The sequence below is a fragment of the Hyperolius riggenbachi genome, chromosome 11, assembly GCF_040937935.1.
Source record: "Hyperolius riggenbachi isolate aHypRig1 chromosome 11, aHypRig1.pri, whole genome shotgun sequence".
NCBI lineage: Eukaryota > Metazoa > Chordata > Amphibia > Anura > Hyperoliidae > Hyperolius > Hyperolius riggenbachi.
The window spans coordinates 48114387-48133518 of record NC_090656.1 but is presented as its reverse complement, the minus strand read 5'-3'; the positions used below and the strand labels follow the sequence as shown (position 1 = coordinate 48133518).

General features: G+C 46.0%; 1 protein-coding gene across 4 annotated transcripts in view; it reads left to right on the top strand.

Annotated features, from left to right (window-relative positions):
• Positions 1–19132, top strand: part of LOC137539070 (uncharacterized) — a 168990-nt gene that overhangs the window by 104432 nt on the left and 45426 nt on the right. For all 4 annotated transcript variants that reach the window (XM_068261544.1, XM_068261541.1, XM_068261542.1 and 1 more), the window contains one exon: positions 8206–8415. In XM_068261544.1, the coding sequence (XP_068117645.1) occupies positions 8206–8415 (210 nt within the window). The remainder of the gene's footprint in view (positions 1–8205; positions 8416–19132) is intronic.

Below are 19132 nucleotides of genomic sequence, written 5' to 3'. Positions count from 1 at the left end.
ACATAATTACTGAAAGAAATACAGATTTATAGCAATATTATTAGGTCAATGATCAATTGTTTCTGCTCCTTCCTCTAACAAAGAGCAGACTCACCAGCAGTGTATACCAGGAAGTTACTTCAAGTGGGATAAACTCTGACATAACATTCAATAAAAATATTATTTTTCTGTTATTTATTACCCATATAGTTACCATATTTGCTTTTGTGCTCAAGGAATATTGTCTGTTTACAAATTACAAGTTCCCAAAGTACTCTTTATCTGCGCTGAAAGCTGCCATTGCATTGTATTGCATAGCTGCTGTATTTATATATTAAAATCTATTTAGTAATCACTTCTCAGCTCTCTGGTTCTACAGCAGAGAGAGTGCATTTTCAGCACAGCTAGGAATGTGATAAAGGAATGTAAACAAAATATAATGTTATCACCTCTTCTGATGTGGCCAGAAACTTTCCACTGAAGCAAGGAGCTTTCCACTGAAGAGTGCTGTGTTTAACTGTTTGAATGCTGTTCTGCTTCAATTCCTTTTGTGGGAGTACATTTTCTGCTGTAAATTAATATTTTACTGCAAAGCGAAAATGTTGAGTTTAGTACCACATTAACCTCCTTGGCGGTACAATAAATCCGCCAGGGGGCAGCGCAGCGCTTTTTAATTTTTTTTTTTTGAAGCATGTAACTAGCCTAGCGCTAGCTACATGCTTCCCCCCTCCCTCCGCTATCCCTCCCACCCCTCCGATCGCCGCCGGCGCTTTTACCCTGCAGGGAATCCCGTTACATAGTTATTTTGGTTGAAAAAAGACATACGTCAATCGAGTTTAACCAGAGAACAAAGTACAACTCCAGCCTGCTCCCTCACATATCCCTGTTGATCCAGAGGAAGGTGAAAAACCCCCCACAAGGCATGGTCCAATTAGCCCCAAAAGGGAAAAAAATTCCTTCCCGACTCCAGATGGCAATCAGATAAAATCCCTGGATCAGCATCATTAGGCATTACCTAGTAATTGTAGCCATGGATGTCTTTCAACACAAGGAAAGCATCTAAGCCCCCTTTAAATGCAGGTATAGAGTTTGCCATAAAGCCTTCCTGTGGCAATGCATTCCACATCTTAATCACTCTTACCGTAAAGAACCCTTTCCTAAATAAATGGCTAAAACGTTTTTCCTACATGCGCAGATCATGTCCTCTAGTCCTTTGAGAAGGCCTAGGGACAAAAAGCTCATCCACCAAGCTATTATATTGCCCTCTGATGTATTTATACATGTTAATTAGATCTCCTCTAAGGCGTCTTTTCTAGACTAAATAACCCCAGTTTATCTAACCTTTTTTGGTAAGCGAGACCTTCCATCCCACGTATCAATTTTGTTGCTCGTCTCTGCACCTGCTCTATAAAACTGCAATATCTTTTTTGTAATGTGGTGCCCAGAACTGAATTCCATATTCCAGATGTGGCCTTACTAGAGAGTTAAACAGGGGCAATATTATGCTAGCATCTCGAGTTTTTATTTCCCTTTTAATGCATCCCAAAATTTTGTTCGCTTTAGCTGCAGCGGCTTGGCATTGAGTACGATTATTTAACTTGTTGTCGATGAGTACTCCTAAGTCCTTCTCCAAGTTTGATGTCCCCAACTGTATCCCATTTATTTTGTGTAGTGCTAGACCATTGGTACGACCAAAATGCGTGACTTTACATTTGTCAACATTGAATTTCATCTGCCATGTATGTGCCCATATAGCCATCCTATCCAGATCCTGTTGCAATATGACACTATCTTCCTGAGAGTTGATGATTCTGCACAATTTTGTATCATCTGCAAAAAATAGCAACATTGCTCACTACTGCATCTACTAGGTCATTAATAAATAAATTGAAGAGCACTGGACCCAGTACAGACCCCTGTGGGACCCCACTGCTAACAGTCTCCCATTTTGAGTTCTGAACGGGATTCCCTGTATGGGCTTCCCCATCGCCATGGCGAGGATCGCGATGACGTCAAGGATGTCATCGATGTCCTGACGTCAGCGGGTGTTCCGATCCACCCCTCAGCGCTGCCTGCCACTGATTGGCCAGGCAGCGCAGGGATCTCGTGGGGGGGGGCACAGCGGATAGCGGCGGCGATCGTTATGCACACGCAGCTAGCAAAGTGCTAGCTGTGTGTAGCAAAAAAAAAATTATGTAAATCGGCCCAGCAGGGCCTGAGCCGCACCCTCCGGCGGCTTACCTCGTGTCACACACGGGGTTACCGCCAAGGAGGTTAAAAGACAACTATAGCAAAATTGTTAACCCTTTCCAATCCCATTTTTTCCAGCACAAGTCTGATGTCAGACATAGCCACCTAGTGGCAGCCATTTTTTCTATGTCAGGTATTTATTTATTTTGAAAAGCACTTACTGCTCAGTCCAACTGCCAAAATAGCATGCAAATAAGAAGGCAATCGGGTCAACATCTTTGTATAGTAAAAATACTGAGAATCCCCCATGAGGCAATGAACTAGTCTGAAACCTGTCAGATTTTTATTTCTTTACGATAAATGTATAGGAAAAAAATCATTAAATGCGCATTTTGCTCTGGGAGAAATGTACTTTTTATGAGTTTGTGTCCACATGTATTTTACATTTTACAATATTTTGCCATAGTGGTTCATTACAGGCCGTGCGCATTTTAACTAATTGTCTACTGAAACTGCTTTTGCATGAACATTGTACAGACATGCAGCCCGAGCTACTGCTGAGCAGTGTGTGCTGCTCTTTAGAGAGGACATACAAGTGCAGTCTTGCTGGGAGACTTCCTTTGCGCTTTATGGCATAGGAGGACAGAGAATCCTTTTTTAAAAAAAAATGTACTTCCTGCTCAAGGACTTCCCTGGCAAGGGGCCAAGCTGCCAGCTTTTGCACTTTTATTACATTTTTTTAGGTGAACCATTTTTCAGCGTCAATACAATCCACTTTGTTTAGAAATAACGAGAATTTTAATTTATTCAAAATAACGAGAATTTTAATTTATTCAAAATAACGAGAAACTTACAATGGAAAAACCTTATACAAGTGTAAAAGTTGACAGCACTAGTGATGAGCAGAAATTAGGCCTATGCGTAATTACGCATCGTAATTCGCAATTATGCATCGTAATCGTAATGCAAAATTTCGCCAAAAAGCTTAATTCATTTGGCGGTGAATAGCAAAGCCCTTATACATGATATTGCTACCAAAATTGCTACATATGTTAAGGAGAATAGTGGATACAAGCTAAAAAAAATAATTGCTCAAAAAGACCTGGTAGTTTTTGAGAAAATTGATTTTAAAATACAAAGAAAAATTATTTTTTAAACTAAATTTTCTGAGTTTAAAGAACATTTTTCTTTGCATTTTTAAAAACGAGTTTTTCAAAAACTACAAGATCTTTTTGAAAAATTATTATTCTAACTTGTACCGACTAATCTCCGGAGGTGACAGCATGGGACAGTCGGCCTTAAGGGGCTGGAGAAAGCCCCAGGTGAGTAAAGCTCATTTCTACCTGTTTCCCTTATAACTCCTTTAACATATGTAACAATTTTGGTAGCAATAGCATATACAGTATGGGGCTTTGCTTTTCACTGCCAACGTCGGCACCAAATTACGTGTAAATTACACATAAATTAATGCGTCATTACAAATGATTATACAAAGTCACTTGAATTAACAATTTGTAATTACATATAGGTGTCATTGTGGAAAGGCAGGGAACACACTTGTCGTCCTAGTCTGTTCCTCATGAAAACCTCTCAGAGCTGTGTGACCAAACGCTTCAGTCACACAGCCCCATCGTCTTGTCGCATAGCCCCGCCTTCTGCTGAAAGTCGATCGGACATTATGGCCTGATCGCCTTGTCATACAAAAGTTATAATTACCTGCCTGGTCTGCTCCTCCCGAAGTCGCGTGACCCTGCTTAGGAAACGCCATGGTGTTTAGAAATGATCCCAAATGGAAAATGACACAGGACAGCCATAAAAATCCAGAGTTTCTACCCCCTTACCTCTCTCTGTAAAGCTAAGATAATATTTTATTTCTCTGTAACCGGGCTTGAAAGTGCAGGAACATATAATTTTATTATCCAGTTAAATATTTATAGCTTGCATATATATATATATATATATATATATATATATATATATATATATATATATTAATATATATATATATATATATATATATACGTACACATCTCTTACGCAGTGTGAGGGCTGGAACCCACTAGAGCGCTTTTTTGAGTGTTTAAAGAGCGCTTTAAATCGCTAGCAATTTCCCTAAACGCTCTGCCAATGTAAATGAATGTAACAAATTCCACAGTAGCGATTGCGATTAGTAAAATCCCAATCGCAGGGCATGCAGCATATTAGGAGTGTTTGCGCTTCAATATAAAGTATATAAAAGCTGGCAAATTGCTCATGAATCGCTACACATAGCGATTTGTGTGCGATTATAAATTACAGCACACTGTAAAAAAAAATAATTTGAAAGCACCAATCAGAATTAAAATCGCTAATCGTAAATCGCTATCACAATCACAAAAACCTTACACTTTTTAAAATCGCTACCAAAATCTCCTGAAAACACTCATGAAATTGCTTACAAAACGCTAATTTAAAAGCTAGTGATTGCGATAGTGGGTTCCAGGCCTCATTATGATAAACTTTTATTCACTGAACAGTGAACAACATCTGGACAACACAGGAAATAAGACATCCACACACGTAATGAGAAACATTACTTTTTAGCTATAAATAAATGAGCTTCAAATTTAATTACTTATCATTACATCAAAGCAGAAGTGTTTTAAAGGTATTCTCGTTTCATTAAAAATAATAACGGAAGAAATTGGCTTGATAACAGACCTTTATATAAAGGAGCCCATTAACAGTACAATTTTTTCACCAAATGTGATCTTTCGATGCAATTTTTACAATCTCACTGTTTCAAAAATTCCATCAGATTGCTTACGATCATTCAAATTGCATCACATTTAGTGAAAAAATTGTACCGTTTATGGGCACCTTTAGGCAGACTACAAATAATGGCGACATTTATTGGCTTCAATTCACTAAGGCTGTCACTGCACTGAAAAATAAAATTACCGAGTGGTGAGGTAAATTACCGACTTGTGTGATAAATACCTCAATTAATGTAAATTCACCAAAAAATAGAGCATTCAGTAAAACAAGTAAAAATGTTCAGTATTTATCTCCAGCCTGAACCTGTCTAGCTAACAATCAGCATGCGGTAAAATTGACAGACTAAAGGAGATAGCCAATACTAAGGGCCATACTGTCCTGCTACTCACCCCATTTGATCTGATGCACTGCCGGGCGGGACATCAAGAAAAAATGCCAGAGAATAAGACATTCAAATAGGCTTCTTTGTGTCCCTTTAGACGTGCAGATCTATATACTGATGCACACAAGAGGGCCCTCTAGCACCATGCATGCACATCTAAAGGGATGCCAGTCATTTTACTAAGCAGTCACGAAACTGAAGCAGGAAGCAGACCTTCTCCACAACTGCTGAGACTTCTACATTACCAATCAGGTTTTACTTAATTGGAGCAACATTTTTCAGTATATTACTTAACTATTACCACATGTGTAGAAATCTTCCTGAATTTGGGGAAACAAAGTCTAGAATACCGAATGCGGCATCTTAATGACTTGTGTTTTTTTTTTTTTACCAAACAGCCCTTAGTAAATTGAAGTCAATGTTTGGATTTTGCAGGCAAGTTACATCTGTATCAGGGCCAGTTCTAGACTTTCTGCTTCCTGAAGCAAACTTTGGAGGATGCGCCACCCATCAATACATATTATACAGCGCTTTACAATGAATAAGGTTGTAGACAAGTAGTAGTCCAAGTAATACAAGTTCATGTAATTGCGTGAGCAACATGCAAGATCAGGTGGGATTCACAAGGAGGTAGGGGCCTCCTTTACAACCTAAAGGGAGGGGTGGTGACATGAGCTACATCAAGAGGCTCCATGATGGTCTCTGTCTAGGCTGGGTTGGTGTCAGAGGCGTAACTAGACTTAATAGGGACTCCCTGCAAAAATGATACCAAGGGGCCCCCTTGCTCCTCAAACCCCATGCGGGTTATGTGATTGGGAGCCGGCGAACTGCAGAGAGTGTTTTGATGTGAAGCAACGTCAGGAAGTAGGAAAAAAATTACACATGCTCCTCCTGCACATGGTTTTTGTGAGCGAACAGGGAAGTTTTTTTGTTAATTAACTGCACTTGCAGTTGGGGAGAGGGAGGAGCAGCCCCCCAAAGCCTCAGGGCCCCCTGAGATGGCAGGGGTCGCACACAGGATTGCTACGCCCATGGTTGGTGTTCAGCAACCAAACTTGGGTTTTGAAACTGAAAGAGAACCCGAGGTGGGTTCTAAGAATCCTATTAGCACACAGAGGCTGGGTCTGCATATCCTGCCCAGCCTTTGTTGCTATACAGTCTCCCCCACAGGCCCCCCTGCGCTCTGCTTGCCCCCCATAAATCACACGGCAAGCTAGCGACACGCAGCGTGTCGCAGCTGGCTGTTTACCTCTTCATGTGTCACTCTCGCCGCTCCCCCAACTCCTCCATAGCGCCGGTCCGCTCCCGCGTCCCTTCCCCCCAATCAGCAGGGAGGGAGGCGACGCGGGAGGGGACCGGCGCTATGGAGGAGGTGAGGGGAGCGGCGAGAGTGACACATGAAGAGGTAAACAGCCAGCTGCGACACGCTGCGTGTCGCTAGCTTGGCGTGTGATTTATGGGGGGCAAGCAGAGCGCAGGGGGGCCTGTGAGGGAGACTGTATAGCAACAAAGGCTGGGCAGGATATGCAGACCCAGCCTCTGTGTGCTAATAGCGTTCTAAGAACCCGCCTCGGGTTCTCTTGAAGAAGTTACCTTTGTTGTAAAATTGTGTTGAATTGCTGCTGATTTCTGTTACATTTCATTATTCCACCCTTAAAAAAAAGCTGCCCTTTAAAAAAAGTGCACCCAGCTAGTACATCACCCAAAGCTGACTAGAGGCCATTCTTATATAGTTAGCTAGAGCAAATGTCTAATCAGGAAGGCCTCCTCAGCTCAGAGTAGATTAGGACATTAAGCAGCAGGGGGTAGTCTCTATAAATGCAATTCAATGACGGTGTAAAGGTACGTACACACGTCTGATATTTCTGAACGACTTGTCGTTCAAACTGGTCGTTTGAACGACAGTTTGGCGTGTGTATGAACAATCGTAAGACTGATAGCAACAGTTTTGACTCGCGGATCCGTGGACTAACTGTTGTTCAAACCTGCATGTGTAAAAACAACTTGTTGTTTGAAAGTCTATTAGTTTGGCACTAAAAAACATTCAAACAACAAGTCGTTTGATAAGTCATTTAGTTTAGTCTATTATTCTATCCAGTCCATTGTCCATAATTAAGTTGGTTAAAAGATTTGTAAATTAGCATTGCATTTCAAACAACTTGTTGGTCAGTGTGTACAAGATGTCTGAACGACTTGTTGTTTGAACTACAGGTTCTGTAATATCAGACGTGTGTACGCACCTTGACCCTGTTTGAAGTTACAGATAAGCCACCAGGTATTAGGTGTGGAACAGGTGAGGCCAGAAATACAAACAGCAGTAATTAATATATGTACCCCCATATACGGTAAACCCCATTACCAGCGAAGGATCATCATGGCTTTGGGAAAGCTTTGGCACGTGAGCAAATGCGGGGCGGGGTGTCTGCTGGCACCAGACTGGCAAATCACAGGCGTCTGCTGCTCCTTTTTCTAACTGATGGTCCTTGCAGGCGGGACCACAGAACCGTCATTGGCTCAATAACTGCACTCGATCAGTAACAGTGACCTAACAGATAGATGTCTCTGCTGCTGATTGAGTGCAGTGATTGGCCCAATGATGATGCCGTGGTCCCGCCCATAAGAACATTGGCACCAGTTAGCAAAAGGAGCAACGGGCGGCTGTGACTGGCTGGCCTGCCTGATTGGTCACATGCCAAAGCTTCCCCTCTGACTGGCCATGGTGATCTCTTTTAGTAGGTGCACATGATTTGTCATTGTGCTCCTGAACAAGCATCATGTTTGAAAGATTAATTTAATTTATTTGTTTCTATGCATTGTATTGATCTGTATAGGAAACAATTAAGGTAACTGTATTTCTGAAAGGTTCTTTAACGCTGTCAATTTTCCAATTCACATAGGTGCCGACTCCTGAGATCCGAGCCCACAATCTCCACTTCGACCTGTCAGCTTATGGAATTGATGTCACCAGTACCGGAAAGGATACCTTGAGCAAGCCTGGATTCCACCTGAAAATTTATGGAACATTCCGCAATCGATATATGGCTTTAGCCTGCCCAGCCTCCGATAGCAAAGTGGTCAGATTTCTGAGGTATACGCCCAATTCTGCTGTAAGTAAACATTGACACTTTGTCTGAAGAAAATTAACACCACTTTCAGGCAGGGAACACACTTGACTTTCAGTTTTCCGTGCGTGGTTTTCTGCATACTTTTTCTGCACACCAAGTGTGTTTCCATGCAGGGAAACGTGCACGTTTTTTCATAGCAGCTGATGTAATTGATGGAGAAAACTGCCAAAATGTGCAGAGTCATCATGCAGAATGTCAGTTTTTTTTCTGCGTGCGAACACCACAGTAAGTGTGCACTAGCACATTGATTAACATGAGTTCTCAGTTTTTATGTGCAGAAAACGCGCACGAAAATAGTCAAGTGTGTTCCCTGCCTCAGGTTTTCTCCGCTTCCAAATCCAAATTTCCCTGGAAACATCAGACTTGTACAGTGTATGACCAGTAGTGATGATCAATGAGATGTATTTCGGCTTTGCATGCAAACAGCAGCTTGAATCAATGCAAACATATGCAGTAGGCAGGGCTGCCATCAGAATTTTCTGGGCCCCATACTTGGCAAATCTACAGGGCCCCCCTCATGCCAAATAACAATCTGATAGGTAGATTATTACTTGCAGATGAAGTGATAGGCAGATTGTGTGGGGGTGGAGTCACGGTATGTGGGGTAGAGTCAAAGTAGCTTGCCTGTCGCCCTTAAAACCGTCCCCCCTGCATTGATTGTTATTCACCAATCACGCAGCAGGGAAGAGGGAGATGACCACACAACTTCTGTTATGCCACGGTAGAATAATTACCAGCGGAGGCTCGAGTGGCACTGCCACTGTTTGGGCCCCAGACCCTTTCTGGGCCCCATACTACTGTCTCTCTTGTACCCCCCTGATGGCTGCCCTGGCAGTAGGTGCATGCAGTTTGAATGCAAACCCAGAATAACTGCATCTTATTGATCATTTTAATTGGTCATATGATAAAGTTAAAGTGGACCTGTAAGTGCCTTGTTTAGTGAGAATGTACGGGTCTGCAGTAATGTACCTTACATTGGGAGGAAAAAAATGTCTTTATTAAAAAATGCATATTTTACCTGGCGAAATAGATTTCTCGTTTAGGCGTCTGCTTACTGCCACAGAAGGTGGAGTCTATGAAGGATCTATGCCCCCCTGACAGTCTTCTTTCATTCAAGGAAGCCACAGCCTCTGTCTTCCTTCCATGCAACCCTCTTCCCTAACCTCAGACTGGTGCACAGGGTGAATGGAAGTATCAAGCATGGCATGCCATTATGTTCTACATGCATCAATCAGAGAATGTGCAATCACTACCCCTTCCACGCAGTGCAACATTTCCTTCCATGTGCGACCACTTCTTATTCAGTTCTCATCACCCTCCTCATGTTCTGCCTGCTCCTTCCTTCCATATAATGTCTCCTTCTAAGCCGTGTCCAATGTGGCCCATACATTACCCCTTTGCCATGCACTATGTGGTCTTTGCTGAAATCCAGCTCTGGAAGAACCCAGGAAATTTTTTTTTTCGGGCAGGGGGTGGGGGCAATACACCTTAATTTAGACAAATCAAAACCTTCACAGGCAGGCAGTGGCATAGCAATAGGGGATGTGGAGCGGCTCCTGGATTGGAGGGGCCCACTAGGGGCTCTCCTTCATCCATCTTATTAGCTTTTCATTTGTGCTATGCTGGTAATGAACACCTGTATATGTGCATTGCATCGTGGTAATCATTAACAAACTGTTTCCTTACTCTAATTACACCTCTCTGATACTTTAGCTGTCTTTGGTAGGTCTTGGGGTCCCATGTAGAACTTGCAATGGGGCCCCAAGCTCCTTAGTTACGCCACTGCAGGCAAGCCCGGATTTACATCACAGGAGCCTATAGGCACAAATGTTCTGGCACCCTAGACTTCACCCTCTATGAACCCACAAACCCCCGCCGAACTGCACTGCGTAAGTGTGCTATCTGGCCAAGCTGTCACCTCTCCCCTACTTTCACTGCCCAGCAGAGTTAGCGCAGGTGCCCCTTAATTTTGAGGGCACCTCTTGCAACCTAATACCAAGTAGCTAGAGGTGCTCCCAAGTGTTAGGTACCTAAAGACGCCACTGGCTGAAGAGAGATCTCATCAGTGAAATGCAGAGAGATGGTTGAGTAACAGGCGTTGTTAGGAACCTAGGAGACCCAGGACACCCATTAGCACCAGGAGTGTGTTTGTGCATGTGTGCGTGTGCGTGTGTGTGCGTGTGCGTGTGCGTGTGTGTGCGTGTGTGCGTGCATGCGTGTAAGGGGGGGGGGGGGGGGCAAAATGGGTGTGGCCACAGAGAGTGGGCGTGGTAATGGTTAGGACCAAATGTACCTGAACTTAGCAGTGGTGTAGACAATGGGCCTGCCCAGCAAAATGTTGGATGGAGCCCCCTGGACTTTAATTAGATAGATCACTATCAGTATAGGCATAGAATAAAGATGCATACACACATTCAATTTTGATTGGTCAATCACTGACCAATCTTACCAACAGACTTTGAATACTAGGGACAGAGCTGTGCTCTCATAATACCTAGAAGTAGTAAAATTGGCTAATCTAAATTGTATGTGTGTACCAGGCTTTACAGCTAATACTGTACATACAATACAGCTGGTTTACAATCAGAAAAGGCACAGAGCAACACCTTATACTGAACATACCGGAGGTAACAGATCAGCGCACACTGCAGCTAGTTTACTATCAGTACAGGCATAGAGTAACAGCTTATACTGTACATACTTGGGGTACAAATGAACGACACACTGGGGGTAGAAATGAACGGTGCACACACTACAGCGAGTTTATGCTCAGTATAGGTACAGAGTAACATTTAATACTGAACATACTCGAGGTAGCAGGGATCAGCACACGCTTCAGTGAGTTTACTATCAGTACAGGCACAGAGTAATAGCTTATATTGTACATACTGGGGGTAGCAGAGATCAGCACACGCTGCAGCTAGTTAACTATTCTTACAGGTACAGAGCAACAACTTATACTGAACATACTGGAGGTAGCGAAGATCAGCACACATTGCCACTAGTTTACTATCAGTACAGGCACACAGTAACAGCTTGTACTGTACATATTGGAGGCAGCAGAGATCAACACACGCTGCAGCTAGTTTACTATCAGTACAGGCACAGAGTAACAGCTTATACTGTACACACTGGAGGTAGCAGTGCTCCGCACACACTGCAGCTAGTTTACTATCAGTACAGGCACAGAGTAACATCTTATACTGTACATGCTGGAGGTAGCAGAAATCAGCACACACTGCAGCTAGTTTACTATCAGTACTGGTAGATTAACAGCTTATACTGTACAGACTGGAGGTAGCAGAGCTCAGTCCGCACCTAAGGCCCGGTTCACACTTACATTTGAAAGCGGTCCAATCGCAGAATGGACCATATAGTGTACAAACAGACCGAATGCGAAGAGATCCAATGTTAACCTACGGAACCGTTCACATGCGTCCTTGTGAACGGATCCGGTCCATCCGTTCAGCTGAACGGATCGCAACTTTTTTGCAGCATGAAGTTTTCCGGACCGATGAGCCCAGCGGATCGGAAACGGAAGCTGAAGCCCTGCATTGGGAGCAATGAGACAACGGAATGTTTCTTCACACTAGTGAAGAAATGGACCATTCTAAGGGCCAAAATCGTCGATGGGGAGGGGAGGATGTGTGGACGCTCCACTGGGGGTGGGGGTCTGGGGGGGATGTGGGGGGACGCTAAACTGCAGCTGAGCGGGCGAGTGAGGGAGGAAGGGAGTGTTTCTTACCCAGGCTTCCATCTCTTACACTTGCATACCAAGTCGCATCATGTGACTGCCACGCTTCCTCCTCCTGGGTTAAAGGAGGAAGCATGGTAGTCACATGACGCAACGTGGTGCACAAGGGGAAGAGACGGAAGCCTGGGTAAGAAACACTCCCTTCCTCCCTCACTCGCCCGCTCAGCAGACTGGAGTGGCAACAGAGTGAAAACAGAGCCGATCGACCGGTGATCAGATCTATTTTCACGGATCCATTTGCCAGTGTGGACCAAGCCTATGGATCCATTGAAGCGGAGACCGGATCTGCTTTACTGGATCCGTTTGACTTTAAGGGCTTGTTTCCACTGTTGCGACGCGATTTCGCCGGCATTCCGACGCTTGTTAAAACGCATGCGGATGCGTTTCCGCATGCGTTTTTACCCGCGATTTCGCGTGCGATTTTTAACCATGACACTGCCAGGGCAAAATAAAATTGAAAAAGGTGCGAAATCGCACGCGAAATCACGGGTAAAAACGCATGTAACAAACGCATGCGTTTTTACTATTAAATACATTAGCGGCGATTCGCATGCATTCCACTCGCAGGCGAATTCGTTGGCTCTTTTGTGCGTTTTTTTACCGCTGAAAAAAACGCACCTCAACAACGCTACAGTGGAAACAGGCCCATCCACTTGCATTACATGTGCAAATCTGCATGCGTTGGATGCATGCAGATTCGCGATAGTGGAAACGAGCCCTAAAATACCAGTGTGAACTGGGCCTAAGTGAGTTTACTATCGGTACAGGCAAAGGCAGGCTGAGAGAGACGGAGTTCAGTTGCCATACGGGGGTCAGAGGGTGCCGGGCAGCCAGATAGCGTCTCCCCCACGTGCAGGGGGCGGAGCTACTCACGCTCTTTCCAGCCCCCTGCCTTTTCAATTCAATTGCACGCTCCCCGCCAGGTTTCCCTGATTGGGCAGGGGGCGGATGGGACGGAGCCTCAGCGACGTGCTCAAAGTGCTGGCTGGCCGCTGATGATTACGAGCGGCGAGCACCGCCCACAACATGGCTGCCATCTCGAACGAACGGCCTCTGTCAGGCATATATATTCAGGGCACTCCTGTTGGGCGCCCCAGAGGCGGAATTAGGGGCACCCTAAAGCCATATTACCGGCACTGGCCCCGAATATATGGAGCTAGCGACGCGCCTGTTGAGTACCCGCTGAATTACGCTCTGCTGGGTATTCTGCATAGGGAATGAGGAAGGAAGGCACTCGGGGAGGGGAGTGAGATGCCTTCCCATCATCAGGCGCCTGTAAGCACGTGCCTATTGTGCCTTATTGAAAATCCGTCCCTAAAATCACAGGCAAAGCTTTTACTAATTTCAGTTTTTTAACCTATTTTATTTTGTTAAATTATATATTTTTCATTCAGAGCCTGCAATCAATTCCTATAGCACTACATTTTCTAGCTTCAATGCAGTGAGTGTACTGTGAATAGTACATAAACAGAGAGAAGTATAATTACCACCATGAGAAATTTGTTGGTAATGGTAAATATTAATAACTGCTTTTATTTTTGAACAATGTTCTTGTAGCAGCAGGGAGCTCCAGTTACTGTAATTAGAATTAACATAATCAGATGGTAATAGTAATTGTATAACCACGGTGTGCTTGTGTGTTAAGAAAACTCATTTATACCAGAAAGAAAAAAAAATGATATTCTTGGCTGTGCAGATTATGTTAGAAAACAACTTGTCAACAATCAGAATTTATGTATTAAACATTGTTTTTTGTTAGTTTCTAAAGCTCAATTAATCCTTGTGAGTGATTCATACACTGAACAAAACTACAAAGAATGTGTTATTTTAACTGCCACAGTGCCAGACCTCCAGTATCACTGCGTTCTGTTCTGAGTTCCAGCAGTCCAAGGTCCCATTCATTTGTGGACAGACAGTACTTGTGCAGCTAAAGGACACATGAAGTGAGAGGACCACTATCGCGAAAATTGTAAGATTTAAAATACATGTAAACATGTTCAAATATGAAGTGCATTTCTTCTCCTATGTTGCCACCACAGGGGCAAACCCAAGATTTTCAAGGGGTGGATTCCTGAAAGGTCTCCATAAGCCACGTGCAATACAGTATAGTAATGTTGTAGGACATCATGCTAGGTTACGGTACACATAATGCAATATCCCTTTCCGACCAACCAACAACTTGATTGATCAGGAGCAGTTTAGATACAGATAATAGTGAGGACCAGGGCCGTGCAGAGGGTCCTTAAGTGGGGGGTGCTCAAATTTAAAAAAGCGGCCTGGCAACGTCTTCCCCTGCATGCCCCCCTCCTCGTTTCTGGCTATGGGGGTATTGGTTGTCATGTGGGTGCTGAATGCAGATACTGGGTGCGATGTGGGTTCTGAGTGTGAGCACAGAGTGTCATGTGGGTTCTGGCTACAGTTGGGTATCAAGTGTGATGCAGGTGTTGATTGCAAGTACTTAGTGCCATGTAAGATCTGGGTGCATGTACTGGAAGTCATGTGGGTGCTGGGTACAGGTACTGAATGTGGCATGGGTGCGAATATTTGGCACCATGCCTGTACTGGGTACTGGCTATGGGTGGGCTTTGGTTATCACATGGGTTTTGAATGCAGGTACTTTAGGTGCTAGTACGGGTTAAGTGGGTGCTTGGTGCAGATAGTGGGGGCCATGTGAAAGCTGTGTGCAGGTGTGAGTACTGGGTGCAATTTTAGGCCAGGGTGCAGATACTTGGCGTCATGTGAGTGTGAGTACTGGGTGCCAGCTATGAGGGGAAGGGGTGGGTGCTTGGAAAAGTAGAGGTCAGTGTGGGTGCTGCAGGAAGGGGCAGGGCCATGCAGAGGATCCTCACAGGGGTGGTGCTCAAATTTGAAATTGATAAATCATGCTAAATTGTGTATGTAATATCCCCTCTCTAAAAAGCAGAAGGCAGTTTACACACACACACACACACACACACACACACACACACACACACACACACACACACACACACACACACCTACACACACCTACACACACCTACACACACCTACACACACCTACACACACCTACACACACCTACACACACCTACACACACCTACATACACCTACATACACACACCTACACACACCTACACACACCTACACACACCTACATACACACACCTACACACACACCTCTTTATAGCAGTATCAGGCAGACTTTGTGTCTCCTTTCAACCAACTCTTTTGGCGCCACCACCCTCAAATCACCAGTGGTAGGTGCCCACTGTTAGTAGGTTAGAGTGGGCACAGTGGAGGCACAGACTCACCTTTCATTACTGGGACCTCTGTCCCTCTTGATCAGCACCCAAGCCTCTTTTCAGGCAAAGAAGAAGGGGTTACCAATACGCAGTGGTTGCTAAGCATTAGTAGATGCAAAACTGCAGTAAGTGCCAAGGTGCAGCGGGTGCCCAGATACAGTGGGTGGTAAGATGCAAAGGTTCACTTTGTGCTAAGTTGCAGTGGGTGTCGAGATGCCAAAGTACAGTCTGTGTCAAGCTGCTGTGGGCACCAAGGTCCAGTTTGTATTGGGTGTTTATTTGCAGTGGGTGCTATGCAGTATTGGGTGCTGAATGAGTGCCAGATGGTGATAAACAATAGTGGGTGCCATGTGAGTGTTAATTGGTACAGGTAGACATGTGAGTGTTGGACATGTTAGTAGGGAGTGCCATGTGTGGTCTGGATGTGTGCCATGGGAGAGTACTGAGTCTCATATGGGTTCGGACCAAGGATGGGTACTGGGTGCTATTTGGGTGCTGGCCATAGATGGGTACTGGGTGCATATAATGGCTTTGGAACTTGGTGACGTGTGAGTACTGTGCCATGTGGGTGTTGATTATGGGGGTATGTGGGTCTTAGGTGCCAATACTGAGTGCCAAGTGGGTACTGGGAGTGAGTACATGGTGACATATGGGTGATGGATGCTGGCTAGTGGGGTATTTGTTGTCATGTGGGTGCTAAAGGCAGATGCCGGGTGCCATGTGGGTACTGGGTGCTGACACAGGGTGTCATGTGGATTCTGGCTGTATGGGTGTGTATCAACTATCATGTAGGTGTTGATTGCAGGTACTCAGTCCCTTGTGAGTTCTGGGTGCAAGTACTGGATGTCATATGTGAGTGCTTGGTGTTTGTACTGGGCACTAAGTGGAGGCTTAGTGCAACTGGAACTACTGCAGATGAAGCATGTGGGTGTTGGGTGCAGGTACTGGGTATCATAGGTGCGAATACTTGGTGCCATGCCTGCACTGGGTGCTAGCTATGGGTGGGCATTGTGTGTTATGTGGGTTCTGAGTGCAGGTACTTTGGGTGCTAGTACTAGTTATGTGAGTGCAGATAGTGGGTGCCATGTGAAGGTGGTGTGCAGGTGTGAGTAGTGAGTGCCATGTTGGGGCTGGGTGCAAGTACTGTGTCATGTGGGTGTGAGTACTGGGTGCCAGCTGTAGGGTGAAGGGGTGCAGGTACTGGGTGTCATGTGGCTGTTTGATGCAAGTACAAAGTGTCATATTGAGGCCAGATGTGAGTATTTGGTGCAGGGTGCAAGTACTGGGTGCTTGCTATAGTAGGGGTTACTGGTTGAGTGTAATGTGGGTGCTGAACATTGGTGGAATTGTTGTGGGTGCAGGGGGTGGGAGATCACTGTGGGTACTGCTATGAATGGCATAGTTGCTGCTAGGGGAGGTAGAGGTTAGTGTGGTTGCTGGGGGAGGTAGAGCTCAGTGTGGGTACTGGGGGAAGGGTAGGTCACTGTGGGTGCTGGGGGGAGTAACTGTGGGTGCTGAGGAAGGTAGAGGTCAGTATGAGTGCTGGAGGAAAGGGAGGTCACTGTGGGTCCTTTGGGGGAGGTCACTGTGGGTCTTGGGGGAGGTAGAGTAGGAGGTCACTATGGGTGCTGCTGTGAATGGCATAGTTGCTTGCTGCTAAGGGAGGTAGAGGTCAGTGTGGGTGCTGGGGGAAGGGTAATTCACTGCTGGTGCTGTGGAAGGAAGAGATCAATATGGGTGCTGGAGGAAGGGGAAGGTGACTGTGGGTGCCTGGATAGTCAGTGTAGTTAATGGAGGAGGGAGTGGATGCTGGGTGTTGGGAGAGGCCCCTGTGGGCGCTTGCAATGGGAGAGATCACTGTAGATGCTGCTTTTGGGATGGGAGGTCCCTGTGGGTGCTGCAGGGGAAAGGTGGGTAGCCACTGGGGGAGGGAAAGATCACTGTGGGTGCTGGAGGAGGGATAGGTCAGTGTGGGTGCTGGGGTAGGCAGGATCACTGCTAGAGCTGGGGAGGGAGAGGTCACTGTGGGTGCTGGGGGAGGGAGAGGTTACTGTGGGTGCTAGGTGCAGGGAGAGGTCACTGTGGGTGCTAGATGGAGGGAAAGGTCACTGTGGGTGCTGAGTAAGGGAGAGGTCACTGTGGGTGCTAGGTGGAGGGAGAGGTCACTGTGGGTGCTAGGTGATGGGAGATATCACTGTGGGTACTGGGGAGGGAGAGGTCAGTATGGGTCCTAGGTGGAGGGAGAAGTCACTGTGGGTGCTAGGTGGATGGAAAGGTCACTGTGGGTGCTAGGGGAGGGAGTGGTCACTGTGGGTACTAGGTGGAGGGAGAGGTCACTATGGGTGCTGGGGGAGGTAGAAGTCAGTATGGGTCCTAGGTGGAGGGAGAGGTCAGTATGCCACACTAGGATTCCTGTCTGGGCCTCTTCACTTCAAAGTGTCCCAGGCGGGGGGCGGAGCTTCCTGCGGGTGGGCGGTGCTTATTGCGATCAGGGGCGGAGCTTATTTTGCCCCGTGAGAGGGGCCTTTTTTGAAGTTTTTTTAAACGAGGGGGTGCCTGGGCACCCAGAGCACCCCCCTCTGCACGTGCCTGGTGAGGACAGCCGACATTGCTAATGAAGGGAAAAGTAAAGCATTCACACAGCAGGGCACAGGGGCTTTGCTCATACCTGGCTCTAAGTCCCCAGAGCTGCTCCATGCTCTGTACACATACTGCTGCTCCATGCGCTGTACACACACTGCGGCTCCATGCTCTGTACACACACTGCTGCTCCATGCTCTGTACACACACTGCTGCTCCATGCTCTGTACACACACTGCGGCTCCATGCTCTGTACACACACTGCTGCTCCATGCTCTGTACACACACTGCTGCTCCATGCTCTGTACACACACTGCGGCTCCATGCTCTGTACACACGCTGCTGCTCCATGCTCTGTACACACACTGCGGCTCCATGCTCTGTACACACACTGCTGCTCCATGCTCTGTACACACACTGCTGCGCCATGCTCTGTACACACACTGCTGCGCCATGCTCTGTACACACACTGCTGCTCCATGCTCTGTACACACGCTGCTGCTCCATGCTCTGTACACACACTGCTGCTCCATGCTCTGTACACACACTGTTGTTACATCCAAAGTCAACTGTAGCAGGGAAAGAAAGAGTCAGTGCTGTGCGCTGCAGGATACCTGCAGATATTCTGGTGTCTCAACTTGCCTGTCCACAGACACTGCACCAGCCCTGGTCTGAGGGGGGATTCTGGGCAGCTGTAATCCCCCCTGTGTTTGCCTATGGTTGCAATGGCTGTTTTTTCCATAAGGCACACTAACCATGTGCCTTCAGGCACCTGGATATTGAAAGGCTGCTCGCTTTCCTCCCCTAGTGCCTCCCTTCCCCTTTTCCTGTGCAGAGTCTCGAGCGGACTGTAAATGAGAGGTTACTCATCTAGCTTTCAGCATTCCATTGACAAGATTTCCCTTCAGTCGGGGGCACCCCTATCTACCTAATACTGAGGGTACTTCTGGCTACCTAATGCCAAGGGGCACCTGTAGCTACCTATGATGGGCAAGGAAAGTAAGGGAGAAGTGATAGCTGGGACAGCCAGCACACTTGCGGTGCAGTTTGGTGGGGGTTTGTAGGTGCATGGAGGGCGAAG